The sequence below is a fragment of the Epinephelus lanceolatus genome, chromosome 11 (genome assembly GCF_041903045.1).
Source record: "Epinephelus lanceolatus isolate andai-2023 chromosome 11, ASM4190304v1, whole genome shotgun sequence".
In the NCBI taxonomy this organism is placed as follows: Eukaryota; Metazoa; Chordata; class Actinopteri; order Perciformes; family Serranidae; genus Epinephelus; species Epinephelus lanceolatus.
In genome coordinates, this window is record NC_135744.1 from 17,509,875 (window position 1) to 17,535,151 (window position 25,277).

The window sequence follows — 25,277 nt, forward strand, 5'->3', positions numbered from 1 at the left end:
CCCACAGTTTAATACTTTCAGCGTCATACTTGTGTTTGGCCGTGTCGTCGAGTTAGTTTGCCGTCTCTGTCAAGTAGCCGTCCCTCAGTCAGTAACTCTACAACAGGAAATGTCACTTAAAATGGAAGCTCTGTGCCGCAAATACACTGTATTTCAAGACAAAGTGTGTGATTATCTGTGATTATCTTCGGCACTCGGCCTGCAAAATAAAGTGAATCAACATGTCAACTCACACCGTACCACAGAGCCTTGAAGTCCAAACCAAAGACATACTTTCTAGTACAAGAGCGCATGAAGCACCTTTAAAAACAGAGTTCACAAAGTGCTTTGACAGACAAAGCAAAGCAGTAGCAAAAAACCCCAAAGGAAATATAACAGTAGAAAGCCAAACAGTGATGTCGAAACCAAAGCAGGACACAATGAAGGTACAATGTAGACAAAACTGAGTGTTGTTTTACTCACCTGTCTGTGGAGGACTTAAAAACTCACAAAATATCTCTAGTCCACAATCTGCTCCAGATTCAGCTTCTCTGCTTATTCATCCCCAGTGTAACCAGTCCACTCAGCCTCTCTGTCCCACTGTGGTCGTCAAATTAACAGTCTCAAACAGCAGGAAGTCCTCACACACCAGGGCAGTGCATGGCGCTGCTGTTATGAGTTTAATTTGGGTCAAGTCATTGCATTAAATCAGTGATTCGTAGACCTTCTTCATGGCAGCCATTTTGACACGACAGCAGGACAAACACAGGTGAAACTAATGACACTAATGGACGTTGACTCTTCTAGCTATCCAATCAAACTTCACCACCATCTCTATCAGCCAATCAGGATGCTACTCTCCACACCCTCCTCCACCCTGCTCACCTGCAGCCATTGTATCCAGAGTCCAGACCCCTTCCCCTACCCAGCCACATTGTCAGCACTTCTACATCTTCACCAGCGTCTAAGGGTTCTCTATTCGACTATGGATTCATCACAGCACCTTAGATATTTACCATCTTGATGGGGTCTAATCTCCAAAGACTTTTCATATTTTTCATACTTATGTGCACGAGTTCAGTTTCAGCATTCAAAAAGCCAGCAGCACCCTGAAACGAGCTCACTTCAATGGAATACAGTCACATATAATGTCCTCAGTTATACCTGTGCTTTTCCTACTGCAGGGTTCCTACAGCTAAAGGTAAGTTTTAATACTTTAGACCCCCTTTGCCTTCAGAACTGCCTTAATTCTTGGTGTCATAGATTCAACAAGGTGCTGGAAACATTCCTCAGAGATTTTGGTCCATATTGACATGATGACATCACACAGTTGCTGCAGATTTGTCAGCTGCACATCCACGATGAGAATCTCCCGTTCCACCACATCCCAAAGGTGCTCTATTGGACTGAGATGTGGTGACTGTGGAGGCCATTGGAGTACAGTGAACTCATTGTCATGTTCGAGAAACCAGTTTGAGATGATCTGAGCTTTGTGACATGGTGCGTTATCCTGCTGGAAGTAGCCATCAGAAGATGGGTACACTGTGGTCATAAAGGGATGGACACGGTCAGCAACAATACTCAGGTAGGCTGTGGTGTTTAAACCATGCTCAGTTGGTACTAAGAAAATCTCCCCCACACCATTACACCACCAGCAGCAGCCTGAACCGTTGATACAAGGCAGGATGGATCCATGCTTTCATGTTGTTTACACCAAATTCTGACCCTACCATCTGAATGTGGCAGCAGAAATCCAGACTCATGAGACCAGGCAACGTTTTTCCAGTCTTCTATTGTCCAGTTTTGGTGAGCCTGTGTGAACTGTAGCCTCAGTTTCCTGTTGTTAGCTGACAGGAGTGGCACTTGGTGTGGTCTTCTGCTGCTGTAGCCCATCTGCTTCAAGGTTGGACGTGTTGTTGGTTCAGAGATGGTCTTCTGCAGATCTTGGTTGTAACCAGTGGTTATTTGACTTCTTGTTGCCTTTCTATCATCTTGAACCAGTCTGGCCATTCTCCTCTGACCTCTGGCATCAACAAGGCATTTTGGCTCACTGGATATTTTCTCTTTTTGGGACCATCCTCTGTAAACCCTAGAGATGGTTGTGTGTGAAAATCCCAGTAAATACTCAGACCAGCCCGTCTGGCACCAACAACCATGCCACGTTCAAAGTCACTTAAATCACCTTTCTTCTCCATTCTCATGCTCGGTTTGAACTTCAGCAGGCCAACTTCATGTCCTAAAGTCTAAATGCATTGAGTTGCTATACAATAAACACAAACAACAAAATGAAAGTGCAAGGCAACACATTTTATTTCAAAGGCCTAATTGGCGTTAAGGTACAGCATATTAAATATCGTTAGTCCAGAGACAGTCATTGCAGAATAACATACCATTCTTTCCTTTACATGATACATTCAGGCTGACTTTAAATGAGATATTTTACATGTTGTTAATGTGGTGCTAACAAAGAAAGGCTGTTTACTGAAGGTCTTGTGTTTACCGCAGGTACTTCCTGCCGCCCGCGCGAGCAGAGGTTCTACCTGTCAGGCAAACATCGAGTCCGTTTCGTCTCCTTTAATTTCTGATGGCTTGCGGTCGCCACAGCGCCCAATTAAGACACTTCACTGCTGCTGTTTAATTTGATTTCAGCGGTTACCTGTGGTTACTGAGTGACTAGTAGCATCTGCGTTAGCGTTGTGGTAGTTCCTCGAGGAGCTGTATAACAGAATAATGTATTTTACATCCCTGCACATAATGTTATATTTCAATAAATATAATAAATAAAAGTACAAATATCTGAATATTATGGAACCAGATCGTTATCAAAGACATTTTTTTGTCAGTAATACATTGCAACCAAATGCTGGATACAACAACATGACTCAGTGGATGGACACATCAGAAATGCAAGGGCAAATAACATGACTTCAGTAATGTTTTCAGAAACAATATTACCGTCATGATCAGCTTCAGAAGGAAAATAAAAAGTGACGTCTGTCCTGCCGGCGCTGTGAGGAGGCGGGAGACAGAGAACAAGCTTTTTGCCCTGCGACATTTTTGATCCACATACATTCTGTTGTTCCTCAACACTCAGGACGTCATTCACAGAGTCACACCTTCAGCTCTCTATACTCAGTCTGGAGAGATCGTTTAGTCGTAGCACTCTGACAAAGTGTTAGTGTCGCATGTGGAGTCAAGAGTCATGAATATCACTTTGACACACTCCGCCTTTTATCCCTTTGCTGCAGTCCAGGTTCGTCCTTCAGTAATTGACTTTCCCGGGAACCTGCACATTCACTCCGCTGTAGTCCACCATGTACATGGGCCACTGCTGCAGGCACACACACACACAGACACACACACACACACAGACACAATGATAGAGGAAAGTCAGTCGTAACAGTGGAGAAAATGCTTTCATTCGCACAAAGAGGTTGTTGACCTTGCCTCAAAACTTAATATTCGGCTTCAGTAGTTACAGTTAAACACACGATCGTATCGACCTGGAGATTCTCACTCAGAAGTGAAATGAGATAACAGCTTCAAGCAACACTGGACTGCACATTTTGAGGGAAGCATCAGTGAAGCGTTTAAAGAGATGTCTGGAGTTATCCTGTAGTTTTTTCTTCAGGGGGTCTACAGGTAACAGACACTTAAATGTGATGCTTTTTAAGACCTTTTGAAGGATAACTTTTGCCAACAGACAAGTGCAAGTTTAAAGTAAAAAGACAATTTCTGAGGTTCAGTGGTTTAAAGATTTCAAACATCAGAATTAAAAGATGGTTAAATGAAATTAGATAAAATGTTTTTGGAAATGAGACCTCACAAATCCAAATTTAAGACTGTTTAATGACTTTTATTTATACAATTGATTTTCAGACTTTCCAAGGACCTGCAGACACCCTGTTCTTACTGTCAACAAATTCCCTGAAAGGCCAAAAATCCAATGCTGAGTTAATCTGTCTCTCGATACTGTTGGTTCCTATTGACTACACAAATCTTAAGGCCCTGACACACCAGACCACAGGTTGGCTGCTGGTCAATGTTGGGCCATCGGAGTGTCTGTTGCCCTTGTTGATGCAGTGTGTCCCCCACCGTTGCCTCTCATCAGCCCCTGTCTGTTTTTTTTTGGCTGATTCAGCATGTTGAATCAGCATCAGTGATGGTGGAGCCTGTTGGTGATTGATTGGCAGTTCAGCTCAGCGCAAGAGAAGAGAAACGCGAGTGAGGAATGTAAATGAATGAACGAGCTTAAGTCAAGAGGGAGTGAGACTAAAACAAACTTGTTACATGAGGAGAGATTATTTTTCCTTTGCCACTGAGCTCTTCAGCAGAAACGTTTCTTGGTGGTTTTTGTCATTGTTCACTGGCACACGGTAAATATGCTCTGTTCTTTGAACACTGGATTTTATTGTTATTGTGCTAACTGGCTAACTAGCGTCAAGACGGTCTTCTGGTTTCCCTTTCTGAATGATGAATACAGACTACCGCTAACACTCAGCAACTCACACCCAAACAACCTAGATTGAAAAACAGCACTACAGGTATGAGGGACACACATTATATAACATCAATCACTGGTCCATCATTTTCCAAACTCACCATGACTGGAATCTGATTGGTTGATATCCCCAGGTCAGAGGAGGCAGGGACTCGGTTGCTCTCCTGGACTCTCTTACGCTTTCGTCGATTGGTGGATGCGTCTGTTCCTACTGGAGACACATAACGGTTTTTGCTTCCATGTGGCTTCAAAGCACTGAGCTCTATTTCTACTAGCATGAGGAATTATACACCTACCTGTGTTACAAGCTTGGCTACAGATTTCTGCAAAAGGTCTGTGTGAGAGAGAAAAATCACGGCAAAAACAATTAGGTAATTCACATTCGAGCACTGTTCAGACTGAACTCATTTCATACCTAAAATTCTGCTTGAGGTAAGTCTTTGCCTCCATTCTTTCATCACAGCTTAACTGCTTCAATGTCAAAATATTGTTCACTATTTCATATTATTTACATTTGCTGCTGAGGGAGATTTATTCTCTGACATCTCAGAGGCTGAATTTAAATCCCAAGCATAAATAAACCATAATGAGCTTAACTACCAGGAGGCGAAACCCTAAATTTGCACTGGAATATACAACGTGGTGACAGCGCGCAGGCTGCTGAATATTCAGGTGTCTCAACACTCACTGTAGCTGGCTCTTGATGTTGAATGTTATTTTATCTGCGGCTTGAAGGATTTTCTCCAGGCACACGATGTCGTAGGTGTTGGGGTTTCGGAAGGGGATGTCATCTGGAAGGCCACTAACTTCTACAGACTCTGGACTGCCTCGGATTAGCTTGTATGGGACCACGACGGAACGGTCTAAGCCCAGAGCCTCACCTGAACACACAGCATGACAATGTGATCAAAAACACAAAGCAAGGCAGAAATTAAGCTTTCTGGTCAGCTGCAAAGAGCTGCTGACAGGAGGACAAAAAGGCTTCATGCTGCTTGTATTTACCAACAGTTCTACAACAAAAATACATGCAAATGTTCTTCTAAATAAAATGTAAACGCAGGTCTTCATCTGAAAAACTAGTTTATGAAATTGGTCCAGTACTGAGGAAGAGGGCTGCAATGTAACAACTCTGAACATGTTCACACTGTCAATTTATGTCCACTACAGGTGTTTGTTTTGCCACTTAAGTGTCAGACAACATTATGGAAATTTAACCGAAAACAGCCAATAATTTGCAACTGCCAAACACACCAGATTCCACTTTGGGTGCTTTCACACCTGCTCTGTTTGGTTCGGTTAAATCGAACTCAAGTTTGTTTGCCCCCTAAGTGCAGTGCCATTACAAATGAACTCTGGTGCGGTTCGTTTGTGGTGAGAACGTGCTCCGACTTCAATCTGAACCAACTGCAGTCACATGACACATAGTTTGGGTTAAACATGAGCATGTTACAGTCCTGGAGGATTATTAATGTGCACCTCCTCCTGTACTGCCTTAATATGCACATTCAGCACATCCAATGCATCAAAACATTGTTTTCTAGTTGGAGCCGCGCCTCGTTTTCAAACTGTATGGTTTGACTAAAATGAGCAATGACAGCAATACAGTCCACGATGACCAGCGCTAAAATCAACCTGCGAAGTTGTCCCTCCATTGTGACATTAGAAAGTGTCACATTTATCTTTCAAGTGTACTCTTCAACGTTTGGTTTACTTCCTGGATTTTTCCCACATGGAAATTCTGACCAATCAAGAGCAGCTTTCTCACTCAAGGCATTTTATCTGGTCTGCTTGTAAATGCTGCTGTGAGAACATGAACCAACTCTAGGCAATTATACAGCTTTGTGACAAAATTAGTCCAAAAATTAACTCTTGGTCTGAAAGCACCCTTAAATTAAGAGTAATTTTAGCATGTGGAGAACCAGCATATTTTCACTTCTAACTGGGTGAATTAAGGGTTTATTCAAACCAAACCGGAGTTGGTGACTGTTGGAACGATGGAAAGACAAATCAAGATGTTTTTATGAGTTCTATTTGGTTTCTGTTTACTTGAATTCAGTGTGTTTTATGATGACAAAATTACTGTTTATGTAAATGTAGTCTGGTGGGTTTTACTATAGCAATTTTGAGACTGTTTCTGGTTAAACAAAACGGATCTTGTTCTTAAATAAAAAGGTGTATCTCTGTAGGGATCCTTTCCATAAACTGTCAAACACTGATAATAATCTGAGCCTGTCAGTGGTGAAAACAAGCACTTTTAGTGGATGTAAATTGACGGTGTGAAGATGCCCCTAATGGTTACATCGCAGCTTGGACCAATTTCATTAAATGTTGTTGCCATTAGTCACTCACATTTGACTGACGGTTGGGCACTCGACACTTTTAATAAGTGTCACTCACCAGAAATGACGGATTTTCATCAGAAAAAAGCTGCTTGACACTTCTGTCACGCACCTGGAGAATTTTGTTATGTTGCGGACTTGTCATACAGACCAGAATAGAATAGAAGCCTTGGACCAGTACAATGAAATTTTTAGAAGCACAAACAAGTGACAACCCAGAAAAATACCTCAATCACATCACCAATAACTAAAAATAAAATAAATAATCAATAAAGGCTCTTGCAGTCTGTTTCGTAGTGTCACTAACATCGCCATGGAGATAGCAGTTTTTAATCCACATCGACTCCGACCTGCGTTCAGTGTCTCCGTCAACAGAAGCAGCCGTCGTCTGTCTTAACCAGGCTGACTGACTGCAGACATTTACTGAACCAAAATGATGTTTCTGTCAGCGCCACTGGAAGAAATTAACAGTGCTTCTATCCATTGATCAATTGATTGTTTTAAATTCCCAGCCCACCACAGCGAGTGAGGGGAATCTGCCGCTCACAGACAGACTGGCAGCAACCGAATCGATGAATACACAGTTAATTAGGAAAATTAAAAACACACATATACAGCTGGATATCTGTGTGATTTAAACAGCTGTCTGTGCAGATTACGCTTCACTTGATGCAACAGACTCAGACAATATAAAGCCTTTCAGTGAAGCAGATATTAAAAACGATGTGCGGCTGTTAAATTTCTTTTGGATGACACTTAACAGAGGTGTCGGGTGCCCAACCATTAATCCGGCTTTAGACGCATAAACACGGGAAGATAGGGTCCATTTTGAAAAATACCAAATTTACCCTTTAAGTAATTCAGGGGAGCCAACAGTAGCTATTGATCACATGTAAATGACCATGCAGAAGGAAAATGATACAACTGTTTAGTGCAAACACACAGCAACATTCAGCCCATTGTTCTTAGTCATTGAAAGTCAAATATTCAATGTAACAAAAACTCAAGTTGACGTATCACACAAGAATCAAAGTCTACTGACCATATTTCTTGTTGAACAGTTCCTTGACTTGCTCTCGAAGGACTACTTTCTCCCCCATGCGGTTAATATCGTCATCATCTGTCAGGTGGGGAGAATCAAGTTAATGACAACTTTTAAAATAAAGTCCCTGATGACGCATCAACAGGAAAATGTCTACTGTAAAGCATTTTCTACTCACCACTTATTGAGGCGTAGGCCTTCTTTAGTAAAGTGACGCGTCGAGGTGCTGATGAAAATAATACATTGTATATTATTATTAATATGACATAACATTAGACATTGTGATTACTTATTCAGATTTTGTGATTAAAAACCAAATGGTGTCATTACCTGGTTTTGGAATGAGTCCTTGAAAAGGTCTGCAAAGAACAAAGTGATGAGTCATCCTTAAATCATGTTAAAGATTTAACAGATAAAACAAACATTTAAATACATTTCAGCGGGAATAAATTAAACTTGAGGGCCAACCTTGAGTAGTACTCAAGCAAAGATATTGTCAAGACAGGCCACAGTATCACAGCTAAGGGGAATTATTTGGACCAGTTAAAGGAATACTCCCCCCATTACCATTTGTATATCAGTTACTCACCCCATGTTACGTGGAACGGTGAACAAAAATTCCAAATACAAAAATTCTTGATAAATTAAAGTCATAGGAGTCTGGGTTTAACAACAAAACCTTTGGAACCAAAATAACCCTTTGGACATGGTAACTAGACCTGGGAGGGACAGAAGAAGTCGCCAGTGTTTAAGTGATCATGTGACTGGTGATTCCCACCTGGTGATGGTAAAGCTGATTTTGTCAGCGACCGCCAGGATCCTCTCCAGGTTCTGGGAGCCGAAAGTGCAGGGCTTCCTGAAGGGGATGCCGGGGGGAAGGCCCTCGATGATGACCGAGTCTGGGTTGTTCTTGATCCTCTTGTAAGGCACTTGGACGGGGTACTTGATGCCCAATGCCTCCCCATACTTCCTGTTGAACAGATCTTGGACCTGCTCTCGCAGCGTGTTGGCCAGGTCGATCCTGGACAGCTTAGACTCCAAGCACTCTGGAGACGGAAGAGAGAAGAGAATTCCAACATGCTGTGTTTGATTGGAGTCTGCTGTAGTTAGTCAGCATATTACCCAGTTTAGCTTTGAAAGCGAGGTTGATAAACATGAGAACACAATGGCCCATTTATGTATGAACCTGAGCGTACCTGAAAAACCAGGTCTCTTAGATATAGCTGCAGTGTCATCTGTTACTGGTGTTGCATCCTTGGCATCCAGCTCTGTGGAAAAAAAACATTTAAAGGTTAAACTTTTGTTTTTGTTGCCTCTTAAGATTTACTGGTGACAACAAACGTTAAGAGCTGCTCCTTGTTCCAGCAGCTGAGCTTTGTCACAAATAAAAAAGGTTGAGACAGCTGCAGGAAATCCCTGCAAGGACTTTCTTTTTCCCCTTAGAAGAGCAGTTTTAAAAATAGCTCGTGAACTGGATTTAACCTCATAATTTCAAGCATGCAGAGGACAGAGCAAATAGCATCTTAAACCTGCATTATGAGCTTTCCAGATGGTGGAATATGCAGAATATTCCACCACAGCCCCCCCCCCCCCCCCCCCCCCCCTCCCTGCTAAGACAGTACTTTATCTTCAGAGTGTTTAATATTACAGTATGTATGGCGACATAATTATAAAATATATACTGCATGTACAGCAGGATTAAAAATTACTTTGCTTATGGGTTCAGTTTCTTGACCTCTACGAATTTTTATTATTACAGTGGCTATATTTCTTCATTGGGGCTTTTAGGGAATCTTTTCATTTTATTGCAGAGGGTTGGGAATTAAAATGACTCCCTGATATTGTTGCATTAAAAAAGCCTTCCCATCAGGCTGGAAAGACTAAATGATGATTTTAATGTCATTATTCTGTTATTTATATTTACATACACAAGCCAAATATAACACAAGTATAAGGTGGACATACCTGAATCACAGATGGGCATGGAAGGCAACTCTTGTTTTACTTGCTCAGTTAACAGCTCAGGCCTGGAAACAAACAATTAGCACAATTTTTACAAAGCTGTGAATGAATCCCTTGATTTAGGTGTCACTTCCTTGTCTGAAGACGACCTTCTTTAACATCTAATACAAACATTTTCCCTGTTTTAATCCTGTGTCCCTGTGTTAATTATATAGACTGTATGATTAATAGATATGGCTACAGTGACATCACTCATTTGTTTGTGGACTGCTGTCTTGAAACCTTGAGTTTGGCAATTTGTTTTGACGACTTTTTATGCGTGTGACCCACCGTGGAAGATTTAAAAAGCAGCTACTAGCAGTTAGTGGCTAACTCAAAGAAGAAGAACAGTGGCCGAGGTCTGGGAGCTCCTTAACCTCTGAGCAGAGGATGAGATCAGCCGCCAAATAACAGAGAAGCTAAATGATGGTTATTGCCATGTTATGGTTTATGAAGCGCTGCCTGTGACGCCTCTTTTGGCTCTGCGATGCTGGCACGCTACTTAAAATGATGCCACTGTCATTTGGTCCCGTGTAAAAATGCAAAGGAGGCATAAAGAAGGGATTTAGTAGTGGCTCCATAGCTCAATCTCTATGTAAAAAGGGCCACAGACACCCTGCCCCTCAAGCGACCCCGCCCTTAAATATAAGTAATTTTGATCTTTATAAAATGTAAATGGGTGAGTTCTAAAAAAAAAAAAATTGTGCCCCCCATACAGTTGTCAAGAATGTTACAATCAGTTATCAAGACAAAACCGTTTCTTGTTCAAGGCTGTAAACATGTTTATTTCTGCTGTAAAGTTGGACATTTTAACATGAGGGTCTCAGAGGTTGAATATATGTCAAATATATGTAAAAAAAAATCAGTTCCACTATATTTTTATATCAAAATCTCTGTCCTTTCTCCTCCTTCTCCTTAACATGCATGTTATTGTGCTAATTTTATGTGCTCTCACCTTTTAATGACAAACTGAATCTGACTGCTAGCAGCTAAGATCTTGCGCAGTTTGGCCGCTCCGAAACAGTTGGGCCTTCGGAGGGAGATTCCCTCTGGCAGCCCGGTGACGCACAGGTCCTCTGGGTACATCTGGAACTTGGAGTAGGGCACCTTGGCTGGTTCAGGCAGGCCCAGAGCCTCAGCTGCGGAAGAGGAGATGGCATATAAGTTCACTGGTTGCTTATTTGCTAATACAAGTAAGGTCTTAACAAGCAAACACTTTCCAACTGTCACATAATTGTTATGCACAATCACCACTGTTCATTGTTACAGTGCTGAGATGTTCTGATCAGCTGTTTCCTTCGTACAGCAACTAAAACTCCAACTCCGGAATCCTGAAGCTTGGCACATGAAATTGTGATAGATCTTTTTCATCTCCTTTAATTTGCCCCACACTTATCAAACTGATTCTGATGTGTTAAATTATTGAGAAAACTTAAATGTTATAATATAAATATTTGAAGAGGCTATAAAAGCTTAACTTTGCACTTGCTGTACACTGGTAAAGGGTGTGTTCACGGAGGAGGAGATAAAAGTCTTACTGCAAAATGAATGGGCCCGAGATAACTTCCTGCCCTCGTATGAATGAGGGTTAAACATGGCGTCCACAGGTAGCTTACCGTACTTAATGCTGAAGATGCTCTCCACTTGTCTCCGAAGCTGAAGAATCATTTCACCAATGTCCTCCACCAAACTCCCTGCTGAACGAGTCAAACACACAAAAAACATTTTCACTGAGAGCGTTAAAGGAGAATTATGATGTGAGGGCAGCTTGGTTAGTGGGAGACTTCCCACCTGTGATCAGAACAACTTTTCCTCTCGCCAACTTTATTTTGATTAATTCCTCCTGCTCTACGCTGGCCTGGTAATGACAAACTGACTGTGTGGTGTATTAATCACCACAGACCATAACAAATGGACACAGGGGGGAAGAGTGGTGAAAAGTTGCAAAAATGGGGGAGAAAAAAAATTAGAGAAAGTAGAAAATCTTTTTGAGGTGGATGTGACTAAAAGCTTCAAATTAACTGTGCTGCACCTGAGGTAAATGCAGATAATATATCTACATGTTCAAAACTGCAGTTCAAGCAAGAGCGTAGAAGAAATGAACTTGAAGATTATGAAAATAGCCTTTACGTCAAAGAAATAAAGGTGTTTTTATGCGCATCTGTAACATGTACCTTCAGAGGATCTTCTGATGCTCTGGGAGGCCGCACTGGGTGACAGAGCTTCAGCTGCAAGATGAGAGACAAACATGAGGAGGGCAACACATACAGCTGCTTTCAAACCACTGCAGAACAAAGAATTCAGATGTATGATATATTATTCAGGTAAAAAACAAAACCAAGTTGTTAATGTCTTGATGGTACGCTGTTAACTGAGCTCGTGAAAAACATCGGTGGCTTTACAGCAGTCATGAGCTTATAGTAACTAAAGCAGTGATTATTACATTTCTAAAAATGTAGCTGGTGTATAAACAGGGGAAACATATAAGCTGCAATAATTCAATATTATCATCCACTGTACTATATTCTGGGCAAATTGTTCTTAAAAACTCACAAAATAAGCCATTACTTTTACACCTGTGAAGAGTTTCCTCTGATGTACAGTTAATTGCATTGAACATTGTTTTTTTTTTGTACATACAACACCTGCAAGTAAGATACAGCAATAGAGATATTCATTACAGCCATGTTGTTTAATCCGACAATAAAGTGCTGGAACTGAACTTTATTAAGTTGACAAATGTAGTATATGATATGGTGCCATTTTTGGACTGCATTAACCCTATGAAACCTGGAGCAACATTACCTTTCCTGTTCTGCTTTCAGGCGCAGTTCACAAATATTCACACATTTGATAACTTGGTAAGAAATGTCACACAGAATTATCATAATTTTGAAGCACTCTTTCCTTATAATTTCCTTGTTTGTTTGTTATTAACTTTCTTTTTTTTAAACTAATTTTCTAATTAGTACTAACTTACTTAATAATTTCTCGGGTCATTTCTTCTGTCGTTGCTCATGACCTTCTTCCCATGTTTTTAAAAGAAATCAAACCAATGGGCTCAGGTTTCCATGGATTAAAATGCAAAATCTTCCTCACTCTTTGTTCATTAATAACTTTGGACACACACACACACACACACACTTAATGACAGTTAATAAACTGACTGGTGTATTCAGATCTGGAACGGTGACTGAGGAGGTATCACTCTTTTGCAAGATGTCTTCACCATCAGTAACATAAACAGCCCACGGATATCGGAGTCTGCCCTGTTAACTTCAGATAAAATCCTAACAACAGGCTAAGAACTGATTGAATATTGTGTGGATGATTGTAAGGTGTCCCCACTATGATTTTATGTCAGTGTAGTGATGTGGAACAGCTTGTTACATTCTCTGGCTTGGCGCATTTGATCAGCAACTTAGAAACCTCCTTGCAGGAAATTCTGGAATGTATTATTATATTCCAGTCCTACCTCTGAGTAGAATCATGTCATGTTCAACCAGTTAGTTTTTCTTCTGTAGCATCGTTTTCATGCTAAATTATGCAAGAAGCACTTGCCACTGACTGACAAGAATCCATTATTTTGTTTGTAAATGCTGTCTGCCTGAGTGGGACACCTTCACATCGTCTACATATATAGAGCTAATGAACTTTGTTTCTTTAAGGCTCATTTACACTCCCTTTACGTACGAAAATAGTTTCATCTATTTCAAATTTTGTAAACATCACTGCCTCAGACTTCCGTGCGTCCTTTATGTTGGCATAGATACAACCAACAGGTGGCACTAGAGGACAGAGTCATAAGTTTCACACCACAACAAACAAGGCGACAGTGGAGGAGGTCATAATACTGTAGCTTTAAACAGAGGTAGCATTGTAGACGGCAGTGGTCTGTGCAGCCATGATGAATTCCTTTCACCATTTTTCACTATATATTATTGTCTATTACCAATTTCTTTTCCGTTCCGCCATTGTTTAAATTTCTTTGTCGTCTCCTACGATCTTATCTTGCTTGGTGGTACCGCTCCATTAAGTCAGTTTCCATAAGCTTTCAGAAAATGTGCACAAATACAGACAGGATTAACGCAGAGTACAGACAGAAAGCTCCGTCTGTCTCCGTATCTAACACTGAGCATAAATGAGCCCTTAGCATGACTCCGTCTGTGTGAAACCTCAAAAAACCCTATTTTCCTCAACTATGTGTATGTATATAATGCAAAACAGCCAAAAATGACACTTAAATAAAGAGCATGTAACAGCAAATAATTCTAAATGTGACATTTGCTGCACTTACCTCCATTTTCTTTCCTTTAGTGGTCATTTGTGAAAGAAAAGAAAACTTAAACAAAGCACAATCAAATCAACAAAATAAAACAAAATGCCTCCTGAAAGCATCGTATGCTAACCCAAGATCACATCGAGTAGACTCTTCATTCTCTGTGGCATTGTTATAGCTCCATCCAAATATAAAAACAAATGCCTCATTAATATGTTGATTTAATTTATAAAAAGACATCTAAACGTCGATTTTGTTTTTAGGAGCTTTTAGCATTTAATTAGTAGTTTTACACACATGCTTCTGAGATATCCCGACGACCCAATGACTTTTACGCAGCCATCCATTAACTTTTATTCAATGTCTGTTTGCAAAGAGCAGCTCAAAGGGTAAGTTCACCAAAATGAGAGTACAGATTTATGCTGCCACCCCAATATAAAGGAGGTGAGCTGATTTTTTTTGTGTGGTGTTCACAGCATTGTCAGAAATCTCAGTGACACATGCTGTATCTCAAGTATCTGCTAAGCTTGATACAAGTAGACAGGTAAGAAAATAGGTTTGTAGTTTAGGTGAACTGACCCTTTAAGGTGAAATATGAATAAACAAGTCACTGCTTGTTTATTAGCACTTGATAAATGAGGCTTTTGCGGTTTAGAAAGAGAGAGCAGTCTACTCAAATGTCTTGGTATCCTTACTCTAGTCACCTGTGCTTTAAAGGTGAACAGTTTGGTGTTAGATGGAGGGAAGATTTGGGAGTATTGAAAGGATCTTTGAGGAGCAGTTTTGTCTCTAATACATGAACTATCTCTAATCATTCTGGGGCAGCAGGACTAGGGGACGATGTAACTCAAAATCAGGAAATATGCACAATGCATCAGTCTTAATATCTTAAATGGCAAAAAATGACCACATGGAAAGTTTTAATATACATAATGACTCAAAGACTCAAAAGCAGAGTATGTCAAACAGCTGATGCATGGTGCTTTTTCACAGATGAGAGCCAGTATTTGTAGTGGGAGAAGAGAAGGGCTACAGTGGTCCAGAGTTGGGGAGTGGGGATTCTTAAGGTTGGGGGTGTAGCTACCACTGACTGGGGAGGTTTAGTCGTGGGGTAGTGGGAGAGTGGATGAAAAAAGTATCTGAGAAAAGTGTTTTCATACGTGTGGCAGCTTATCTAGCTCCCTAAAACACAGCCAGAGTGTGGGGTGGCAGTGGTTGGCGCTGGGTGGCACCACGGTGGCTGTAAGGGCTGTGGGTGGAGCTGGCATTCCGGGGGGCTGCGGTGAGAAGGAGGTAGATGAAATGGAGGTGGGGGCTGACGGGGCTGAGGTTACCTGCGTGGTTTTCCATTTGGTGATGGGGAGCAGAGGGAGCAGGGGGGACAGAGGGAGCAGAGGGCGAGGCTGTGGCTGGACACGCTGCTGCTGCTGCTGCTGCTGCGACTGGCTCGGCCACAGACTCGCTGGCCTCCTCCCCACTTGTACCAGCGTCTGGAGAAACAAATGTACTCATGACCTTCACAAGCTTTTTATAAGTTTCACTGTACACAACATGAGAGCAACAGGAAATATAAGGCTTCCTGTGACAGGGTGATATTTCCTGTGTTGCTGTTTTTAGTTTGTTAAAATATAATTCTGATATGGACAGGTTTTATACAAGACGAAACTGATCAACGTTTGACATCTGATACTGGTTAGTCCTCATCCTTAAAGTGTTTAATCTTGTAAAAGCGAAACATAAAGTGCAGAAAAAATTCACCTGGCAGATAGCTCCAATACTTTGGGAACTTAACAACCTGCAACCTGGAGCTTCCCAAAACCTGAACTTGTAAGAACTGGCAAGGCTTTTGTTTTGGGATCTCCTTGTGTTTCCACTGTGTTTTATGATATAAATCATCGACCAAAAGGAAAGTCTGTCCAGGGGCGGGACTTGGCAAAGGGTCAATTCCCCTCTTAAGGGGGTCACTAAGTAACATCCCCAGAAGCACACTGCACATTGACTGGCAAGAAGAACAACAAAAAACACGGACTGCTTGACAATCTCAGTTGACTGAGGGGTCTCTAAGTGATGATTCTAATCTCTGACTTTCAGAAGGCAGCCCTAGGAAAATGTCTGAGTGTCTGGTCTTCATTTCTTTCTTATCATATGCCAAGCTGCTGCCTATGATGTATCCACTGCAACTGTGGCTATCAGCACTTACCAGATGTCAAAGAGACCATACTACAGTCTTTCTGAGGACATCATAGCTTTACATTTCAGACTAGTGACACTGTATCACACACCTGTGATAGGTCAGTGATATTCTATGAAATCTGCATCTCTGGATACTCTGTTTATAATCTAAGTGAGCAAATTTCAAAGCTAATAGCTGCAAAGCATGTGCACACTTACCTGGCACTGTAACTTGAATGATTTCCCCATCTGGAGGCTCTGTTTTAATCCTTTTCAAAGGAATGCAATCTCCTGAAGGACCTGCGGGGATTGAACAGTTCATTCTGCCTGAGTTGCCATCAGTGTGTGGCTCTGTGTTTTATGGCTGCATTAAACAGATTTAAGTAGGTGATAGAATGTGTTTGAACTGACTGGACTGCAAAACATGGTGGGAGATTTTCTTGAGGGACTTCCAAGGACTGTTAACATTGCTTTAAAAGTTTCATTTGATACTCAGGGCTTAAATCTTTTGTTAAAAATCATTATGAACATTTTTTTAATAATGCGGGATTGCTTTTATTTGCACATACCTGCTTCACAGTCAGCCAAGGGACTCACACATGCACTCGCTGATCTGTGCAATTGAATAAAACACACTCAGGTGACTACCAAAATTACAAAACTGGTTCATTAACAATACATGACCAATTTTGCTTTTGTTATAAATGCAATTAAATCTGGCTACATGCCACTATCCCATATTTCGACATTTTAAAAAAAGGTCTGCGGGGTAATGCTAAATTTCTGCGTGGGCTGTGCTCTGACCTGCTGCTGTGAGGATTGCTGACCAGCTCTGCTGTTGTAGGCGGGATGCTCAGATTGTCAAGGAAGCTGTCTTCAGGCATGGAGCCCAGGTCATGCTTGCCCTCCTCCCTTGCAATCTTGCCAGCAGCTTCAACAAACAAGACACAGAAGATAAACAAACACTGCATCCCATTAGCGAGGAACATCTGTGGGGTGTAAATATATAAATAAAGACTTGACAGATGAGTTTTCTGTTAGCCAGTTACTGTAATTAATTGTAAGGATTCTGACAAATATTGTACGGCTAAATGCCTGGCTCAAGCCCCCACACAAAGCACACATGGAATCCTACCAAAATAATTACATTTTATCCAAAGTTCTCCTCTGAAAAGATGGAGATCATTTTTCATTTTAATGAAAATACAGGCTACACTTTGGCCACGAGCCAAATTAGCTCTGATTTTGTCTCAGGCTGCATTAGTTTCAGCTGGGCATACAGAATAAACTGTAAACTGAGGGATACTGCCTGCATACAGACACAAGTATACGCTACTATATGATGAATTTAGCCAGCTAGGATCCAAAGGTAGGTAAACTATTATCTCAGTTTGCTGCCACCGTTTTTTCCAAACAGAAACCTCACAATTCTAGAAAGACTGGCACATTTTCATGTATAATTAGAGACAGTGGCAATGAAAAGTCATACAGAGACGGATCAGCAGTGTTTTATTAATGAGGCAAAATCACAGCTCATATGCATGAGAAAATTGTATTAAAACAAAAACAAAATTAATCACACTCTTACCAGTGAAAATCCTTTCATCAAACATTCTGGAATATAAAAAAACACAGAAAACAGGCCATTAGTCACTGAGTTCAAAAGAGTGTTTCAGCTCTCAGGGCAGAAGTCATGATGCAAACACTGCGCATGTGGAGGAACATATCATTAACAGCTTTTTTAAGCACATTAACTGCTCTTTACACAATCAGTTGCAGTCAAACAATCACGTAAATGAGTCATCCCTTTGTTGCCACTAAATCCCACTGACTAAAATTAGCTGTGTGGATGTGAACTGAACTCCCCCTCCTTCTGGCGCATGCTACTGCTCGGTCTGCCACCGAGACATTCCTCTCCTGCTGTGATTGTAATTAATCTTTACACACAACTATTCCTTTAAGTCATGTTTATTTACATCGATTTGCAGCATTTTTAGATTCAGATGAAACTTCTAAAACTGGTGAAAAAGGGTGCTGTTTATCAGTACTTTCCTCTATAATCATTGAGCTACCTGACCTTTTAAAGGGAAAACTTTATTTTTTTTTTTTTCATCAATTTTTTTGTGTCAAAGTGACTAATGAGAACAACAATTTTTGAAATTGGTTGCGCTGTGAAACAGGCTGCATTGTAATCGTTGGGGTTATATCTAACTGCTGGGGGCGGCAGTAGCTCAGTCCACACGGAACCGGAGGGTCAAGTCCCTATCCAGAGCAAATATGGAGTGTGGACTGGTTGCTGGAGAGGTGCCAGTTCACCTCCTGGGCACTGCAAAAGTGCCCCTGAGCAAAACAACGAACCCTCAACTACTCGGGGCCCCTGTTGCTCTGATATCTCTCCATTTAATGCATGTATAAGTCCTGTTTGTGCATGTGTGTTAGAGCGCAGCTCAGGACGCATTTTCGTGACCAAACCCGACCCGAGTCTGACACAGTTATAACCAAGCCCGGCCCAACCCAGACAGACTTTCTGATTTTCATTAGTTCAGTCTGAATATTTACCGCCTCCTGTCTGAAATGTAACTATTGGCCTGTGTTGCGTTCAGGCGTTGTGCCATAGCACAACACAGCAGCATGTCAAGTTGGCCGAACCTGAACCAAACCCAGGCAAAATTTCTAAACTGTTATCTGAACTCAGCCCAAGTCGGATATCCACACTCTAATGTGCGTGTGTATTTCAGGCCTGTGAATATATGACAACAGAATGAAAAAACAAATGTACTCTTCTTCTTCTGCATCCATGTACGTCCAATTAAAGTGCTTGCTTTTGCCTCTGACAGGCTCAGGCTGACACTGAATTAAAAATCGAAGCATGGCAGACTTTGTAATATTGGCAAATATATCGTTGTCCTCAGAATCGATATAATATTGCATCGTGGTGAAGCTAATAATTCACACCCAAGCTAATGGTATCCACAGCAATAGAAAATGTACGCTCTGAGATTTTAAATACCTTTAAGCCATCCAAACACAAGTGGACAGCCAAGCAAATCACCGTTACCACCTGTGTCAACCATGCCTCTCCAAGGCTTGCAGCTGGTCACTTGTGTTCAGATTTCATTGATGCCTATGTCACTTTGGCTAGAAGGTCAAAGGGCTCTGTGTATAGTTATTATATTCGCACTCTTGCCAGACATATTAGTGGTTATGTTGGTACAGCTGGTAAAGACACACAACACTCCATCCAGCTCAGAGTAAAATGGGCAAGTTACAGAACACTGGCACTTAAAGAACCACCACATAATGCATTGGTCTGTCTGGTCTGTCTGTCTGTCTTTGTGTCGAACCGAGTCATAACAAAACAGCAAATAGAGCGGATCAAGCAAAAGGTAAAAAACGTTTTCTACGTATTTCTCTTAATTTCTCTGTGGGACTCCTCTGATGACAATCCGAGCCTGTCAGTGGCAAAAACAAGCACTTTTATTGGAAGTACAGTGACAGTCTGCTGCTGCCACAAAGACTGTATTACAACCCGATTTACTGCCTACAGCTCTATGCTCCAGCTGCAGCGCTCTCACCCAATACTGAACCAATTTAAAAAATTCTTGTTTCCTTTTAAGGCTTATACACAAAAACATGGGAAAGAAGGGTCCAAGTTGAAAAATACTGAAGGTTCCCTTTGGAGCCAGATGACCTAATTTTATATTGGGGTCACTGCTGAGCAAGACTACGCTCTACAGCCATTACACAAAGCTCATAACACTAGAGGCAAAACACACTGAGAAACAACACTGCTGTTATTGGTTCTTTACCAGTAAAATATAAAAAAGTAAAACATTTGAAGTTTGGTCTGAGGGCCGGTGATTTCTATATTGTTCTTCTACTGTTCTTGTTCTTCTTGAACAAATTCCACAAAATTATCCACACCAACAATGACTTGATCCTACTAATGATATGTTTTTGTGGATCCAAAGCCTGACACGGGAGCACAGAGCTCAGAGTTTTTCTGGGTGACATGTACCTTCATAACAATGAACATGGGCGCAGTCGTTTATTTTTAATTCAGTCCCACATACACCGTCCACCTGCTGTGAATACTCTCGAGAGCACCAAATGTGGACTAATGTGATGCCAAAAATAGTTCCAGACAAATACACTATTTACTGTTGTTTGGGTAACTTTTGCTAAAATCTACTGTGTCCAGCTGTTTGAGGAAATTAGTGAGCCTTTAAAAGTGGAAAGTATATATTTGTGTTGTTTTGAAAGATTTATATCTTCAGTAGGAACGAACAGGCTTGGGGTTGAGTGACACAGACAGAATAGGGATGTCGTAAAGTACTGAGGGACAGAATAACACGATGCTCATTTTGGTCTTTTCATGGGATTTGCTAACATTAAGAAAAATATACAATAATGTCATGGCACACTAACAATCCTGCATGGTTCAAGGTCTCCTTATTGGCTGTCCTGCATGGCTGTGAGGCTGGGTGGGTTGGACTTACCTAGGGGTAGAGGCTGTTTTAGTTTGAAAGGGGGCGTGCCAAAGTATTTATTATCTCTTTTCCACCAAAATTAAGACGAGTAAACCCACTAAAAAGAGGCTATAGACTCCTTTCCCATTACCAGTAGACCAGAGCTGTGTACACAGCTCTGCAGCAGACGAGTATGACTTTCTGTGTGTGTGTGTGTGTGTGTGTGTGTGTGTGTGTGTGTGTTTTGGGTGTGTCATATTCGACGTCATGGACAGGCTGGCAAACAGGTAAATAAACAGTAGAAAGCAGCATGAAAGCCTGTGAAAACTTCAACTTCTACTTCTATATCTCGTACTTATTCAGTCTCTCTTTCAAACTCGTTACGAACTAATCTGGATCAATGTTTGAGCGCTGCTTGGGTGGAGATGGATGGCATTTTGTGGTGGTGTGTCATTGCATTTTGCTGGTTAAGGGGCTAAAATTAGCCTGTCCATTTGGGTGTTGCGTTTCCATCAATGCCGATCGGAGCCGGAGCTGATACATACTGTATCTGTGACAAGTGCAGTCATTTGACTCATGTACAAGTGTTGATTTGGACCTTTCCCATTACATTAAAAAGCCAGATGTTAGTGGGTGTCGTTGGGTTTTTTATGCAGTGGGAAGGGGCTTAACAGAGATGATTCGGACCAGGTGGGGAAGCGCAGTTGATGAGAGATTTCAGAGTGTTCAAGTTTTGTTCTAAGTTATTGTCTGCGTATTAAATCATAGACATATAATGTCTACTAATAAACTGCTAATGGAGTACCGACGCTACGCAGTGTGGACCATGGAGAGGAAGCTGACTAAGTGACAACCTTCAGATCAGTGCTGGGACAGCAAGGCAACAGGTTGGCCCACATCCCTTAACTCTAGCATGGCAGCCGAACGCTCGCTCTCTAGTAATATATTTAGGGGCAGTCAAACTATGGCAGCCCGAGAAGAGTGTTTGCCCTAAGTCATAGTATCAAGTGCCCAAGGTTGTGTTTACTCTAACAATAATGCCAGCCTTACTCTTTAGGATTGTTTCACAAATGTTAAGGGATCTTTTGATGACATAAAGTGCTGGAAAAGTGGGAATTCTGAAACTACTTTAATAAAAAGTCAGGGGATCACCAAAGTCAGTAAGATTCATCCTTTGGTGACCACAATCATGCCAAATTTAATCCATTTATTGCTGTTGAGATATTTCTCTCTGGACCAGATTATTTGACCAACTCGCCAACCACATCATCTTCCCTTGAGCACACTCCTCCAGTGTGGTTATGGGATTTTTATTATTAAAAAAAAAAAGCCAGTAAATGTTGATCTATTTGCCTTTAATTATGAAATTGAACTGCCCACAACATGGATTTAAAATTAGGTTTTTATGACGTGATATTATCTGAGCATAATCAATAGCAAGGCTACAGCTCTAAATGAGAACAAAATTTTGGTTCCAGTTAAAGCAGCCAACCGTCATAATAAATGATCAGTTAGTTTAAAAATGAACGCAGTCTGTCAACAGAGAACATGCCAAAAAAGAACATCAGGGCCTGCATCTGGAACATCTCTCAATGACAATGGGAATGTGATGTAATTCTGAATTAATCACATTTTCAATCTTTCCTAATTCTATTAGCACTAATGAGCTGCCTGCAGGATTCGTTAAAAGATGTGTTATCTCAAACAAGGCATGGTGGCTCATTTAAATTAGCTTAAACAAATGGATGGAAGAGCAGCCGTTAGCACAATATGCTGGAAAGGGAAAGTCATTTGGGACATGAATGGAAATGGTTTACCAGTCAGCGGGACGTACTGTGCTGAAGAAACAGACGTTTAACAGACAGATGGTATAGGCTGGCTCGCTTGGTGGCTGCTTATTAAAAATCTTTTTGAAATAAAAGTTTCTGAGACAATTCCATACTTTAGTTTTGTGGATGGTAATGAAGTGCCAAGTGGGTAAATCGGCAATCAGTGACTAAATTAGACTTAATTAGACATGGAAGCGAATGGTTCCTTGAAAATCTACTCTGTGAATTACACCAGCCTAATACTTTAAATTCATCCCAAAGAATTATATTTGCCTAAAAAGGTATATCGTGCTGACAACATTCTAAAATAGCACTTTCCATATTGTAAAAATTGATTTGATTTGATTTTCCATGACTGTTTTAATATAAAGCTTGTGTAGGTGCTATATAAATACTGTGAAAGTACCAAAGCTCTCAACCCACAGAGAAATGTGCACAGTTTTCAGAAACTGTGGCATTAAACAAGCTGTCAGGACTTCTGTGAAGTTGTGATGTCACGACCATACTTTATAGACTGTTTTAAACTTGAAACATAAACATTTAATTCAAAACATATCTCATATCTACAGACCATAAATGTGAGAGCAAGTATGGGGGTGACGAGGCGTATAACCATCACATTTTTTGGACCTGCTTAAAGATATAATTGTTTTGGGGTAATATCTGAGGAGTCATGCAGGATATTCTTGGGCTGCCGATCCCACTGACATGCCTGTCACTTTATTTGGGTGACCTGCCAGAAGGAATAACAGGAAATGACAGATACCTATTAAAAATATTCAAAGTAGTGGCAAAAAAAAGCAATCACTTGTAAATGGCTACAAGTCGATCTGCCTGCTGTAGATAGCTGGCTTGAAATCATCAAAGGGATTCATAAGATGGAAACACTGACTTTCTTACTTAGACTGAGAAATGATGAGTTCAATGCAAGATGGACAAAATGGATACCATATTTTTTTGGAATAAGGAACGTGTTTGCTGGCTCAGCCCGCCTGTTCTTGTTGCTTCAAAGATAATTTACTCCCCTTCTGCTGTCTGCTTAGATCAGGGGTCGGCAACCTTTACCATCAAAAGAGCCTTTTTTGGCCAGAAAAGGAAAACAAAATCTGTCTGGAGCTGCAAAACATATTTGAGCCTCATAATAAAGGTAACACAGCTTTCTGACAGCACAGTGGTACAGTGGTTAGCATTGTCGCCTCACAGCAAAAGGGTTCCTGGTTCGAACCCAGGGTGGAGGAGCCCTGAGTCAGCGTGGCTTTTCTGCGCATACTCTGCACTAAAAAAAAAGGCTAAATAAAAGCTATGTGCCCAAACAAACATAAACACTTCAAATGGGTCCCTTTGTATTTCCTGTTAGACTGATTTGTGAATGACATCATCTGACAGCAAGTACACCTGACATCAAGCGTCTGGCAATGCAGTTCCAGTGAAACGGTCTAAAGTGCTACCTCACTGTCGTTACAATCATTCCTTCAGCTGCAATCACCAATAGTGCAAATGTGGTAGAACTAGAAACACTGACCAATCAGAGAAGACTTGGCTTTTTTGAGAAGGTGGCTTAAAGAGACAGGGACTAAAATGAAGTGGTAAATAAAACCCAAAATACAAGCATGAACCTGAAATTTAGCAGAATGTGGAACCTTAAAAGCACCGGTTACCGTTTGACAATGAAGCGGATTCCATGGCGCTCGTCCAGGATGCGTTTGAGCTTGGGAACTCCATACGTGCAGGGTCTCTTGAAGGGGATCTGGTCAGGAATGCCAATGATCTCCACGGCCCCTGGGTCACAGGCTATTTTGCGGTAGGGGACAGGCACCATGTGATCTAGACCCAGGGCCTCAGCTGGGGAGACAAAACAATAAGCAACCACATGTTTAAGAAAACCAATGTGACGCTACTTAAATATTACCTCAACTATGAGTACAGCAATTGTGGTTCATTTATCTTTATGTATTTGTTACTCGACAAACATTAATTTGCACAAGGAGAAGCAGCCTCCGGTGGAATGCACACCCCATGTAAAGGTTTGGAGAAGTGAAGACATTCCAACTAAATGAGAAATTAAACTTTAAGGGAATGATAATCGGTGCTGTGGGCTTGGATAGAAATAAATCTGAAAACAGATCCCATGAGCTAGAATGTGGGAATGCTTTTTCCTCCTTAATTTGTAGACACTGCTCATAATAGACACTAAGTATCCACTGAATAAGTGCAGTTGGACTGCTTACAAGCACCTTTTGAATGCTTTAAATAAGTGGCAAAACAATGCAAATATTTCCAGAAGTAAACTTGTAATCATCTGTATATTTCCTCTGGTTGAGCTCATTTTTTGTAGGAATTAGCAGCGTACTGTGCCCACAAATACATGTCTTGTGTAGGAAAAGATGATCAAACCAAAGCACTGACCCCAATCCATCAACATCCGTAGATACGCACAGAATCATCACTGTGCATGAAGAATTGCTTGAGGAGGCAGGGATACCTTTGCAAATCGCTGCCTTATATGTGATACTGATGCCCAAATAAAATTAAAAATGCAAAGTGAGAGGCTTTCCTTACCATATCTGCTGTTGAACAAGATCTGAACACATTCCCTCAACGTGTTGATGTCCTCAGTTTCCCGAATGAAAGAATCCCATTTTTCTGCGAGGAAAGAACCAACTCGT

General features: G+C 41.1%; 1 protein-coding gene across 5 annotated transcripts in view; it reads right to left on the minus strand.

Moving 5' to 3' along the window:
- Window positions 1-2,271: 2,271 nt before the first annotated feature.
- gtf2ird1 (GTF2I repeat domain containing 1) overlaps window positions 2,272-25,277 on the minus strand; it is a 41,767-nt gene continuing 18,761 nt past the window's right edge. For 2 of the 5 annotated variants that reach the window (XM_078172319.1, XM_078172320.1), the window contains exons 8-27: window positions 25,171-25,254; window positions 24,270-24,453; window positions 17,902-17,927; window positions 17,118-17,244; window positions 16,883-16,926; window positions 16,533-16,613; window positions 15,476-15,631; window positions 12,037-12,090; window positions 11,479-11,559; window positions 10,818-11,001; window positions 9,827-9,888; window positions 9,058-9,129; window positions 8,640-8,907; window positions 8,192-8,220; window positions 8,040-8,087; window positions 7,862-7,939; window positions 5,169-5,361; window positions 4,777-4,814; window positions 4,582-4,691; window positions 2,272-3,310 (exon numbers count right to left, since the gene is read on the minus strand). In XM_078172319.1, coding sequence (XP_078028445.1) covers window positions 3,242-3,310; window positions 4,582-4,691; window positions 4,777-4,814; window positions 5,169-5,361; window positions 7,862-7,939; window positions 8,040-8,087; window positions 8,192-8,220; window positions 8,640-8,907; window positions 9,058-9,129; window positions 9,827-9,888; window positions 10,818-11,001; window positions 11,479-11,559; window positions 12,037-12,090; window positions 15,476-15,631; window positions 16,533-16,613; window positions 16,883-16,926; window positions 17,118-17,244; window positions 17,902-17,927; window positions 24,270-24,453; window positions 25,171-25,254 — 1,988 coding nt within the window. In that variant the 3' untranslated portion in view covers window positions 2,272-3,241. The remainder of the gene's footprint in view (window positions 3,311-4,581; window positions 4,692-4,776; window positions 4,815-5,168; window positions 5,362-7,861; window positions 7,940-8,039; window positions 8,088-8,191; window positions 8,221-8,639; window positions 8,908-9,057; window positions 9,130-9,826; window positions 9,889-10,817; window positions 11,002-11,478; window positions 11,560-12,036; window positions 12,091-15,475; window positions 15,632-16,532; window positions 16,614-16,882; window positions 16,927-17,117; window positions 17,245-17,901; window positions 17,928-24,269; window positions 24,454-25,170; window positions 25,255-25,277) is intronic. The other 3 variants (XM_078172323.1, XM_078172321.1, XM_078172322.1) reach the window with 3 other exon arrangements.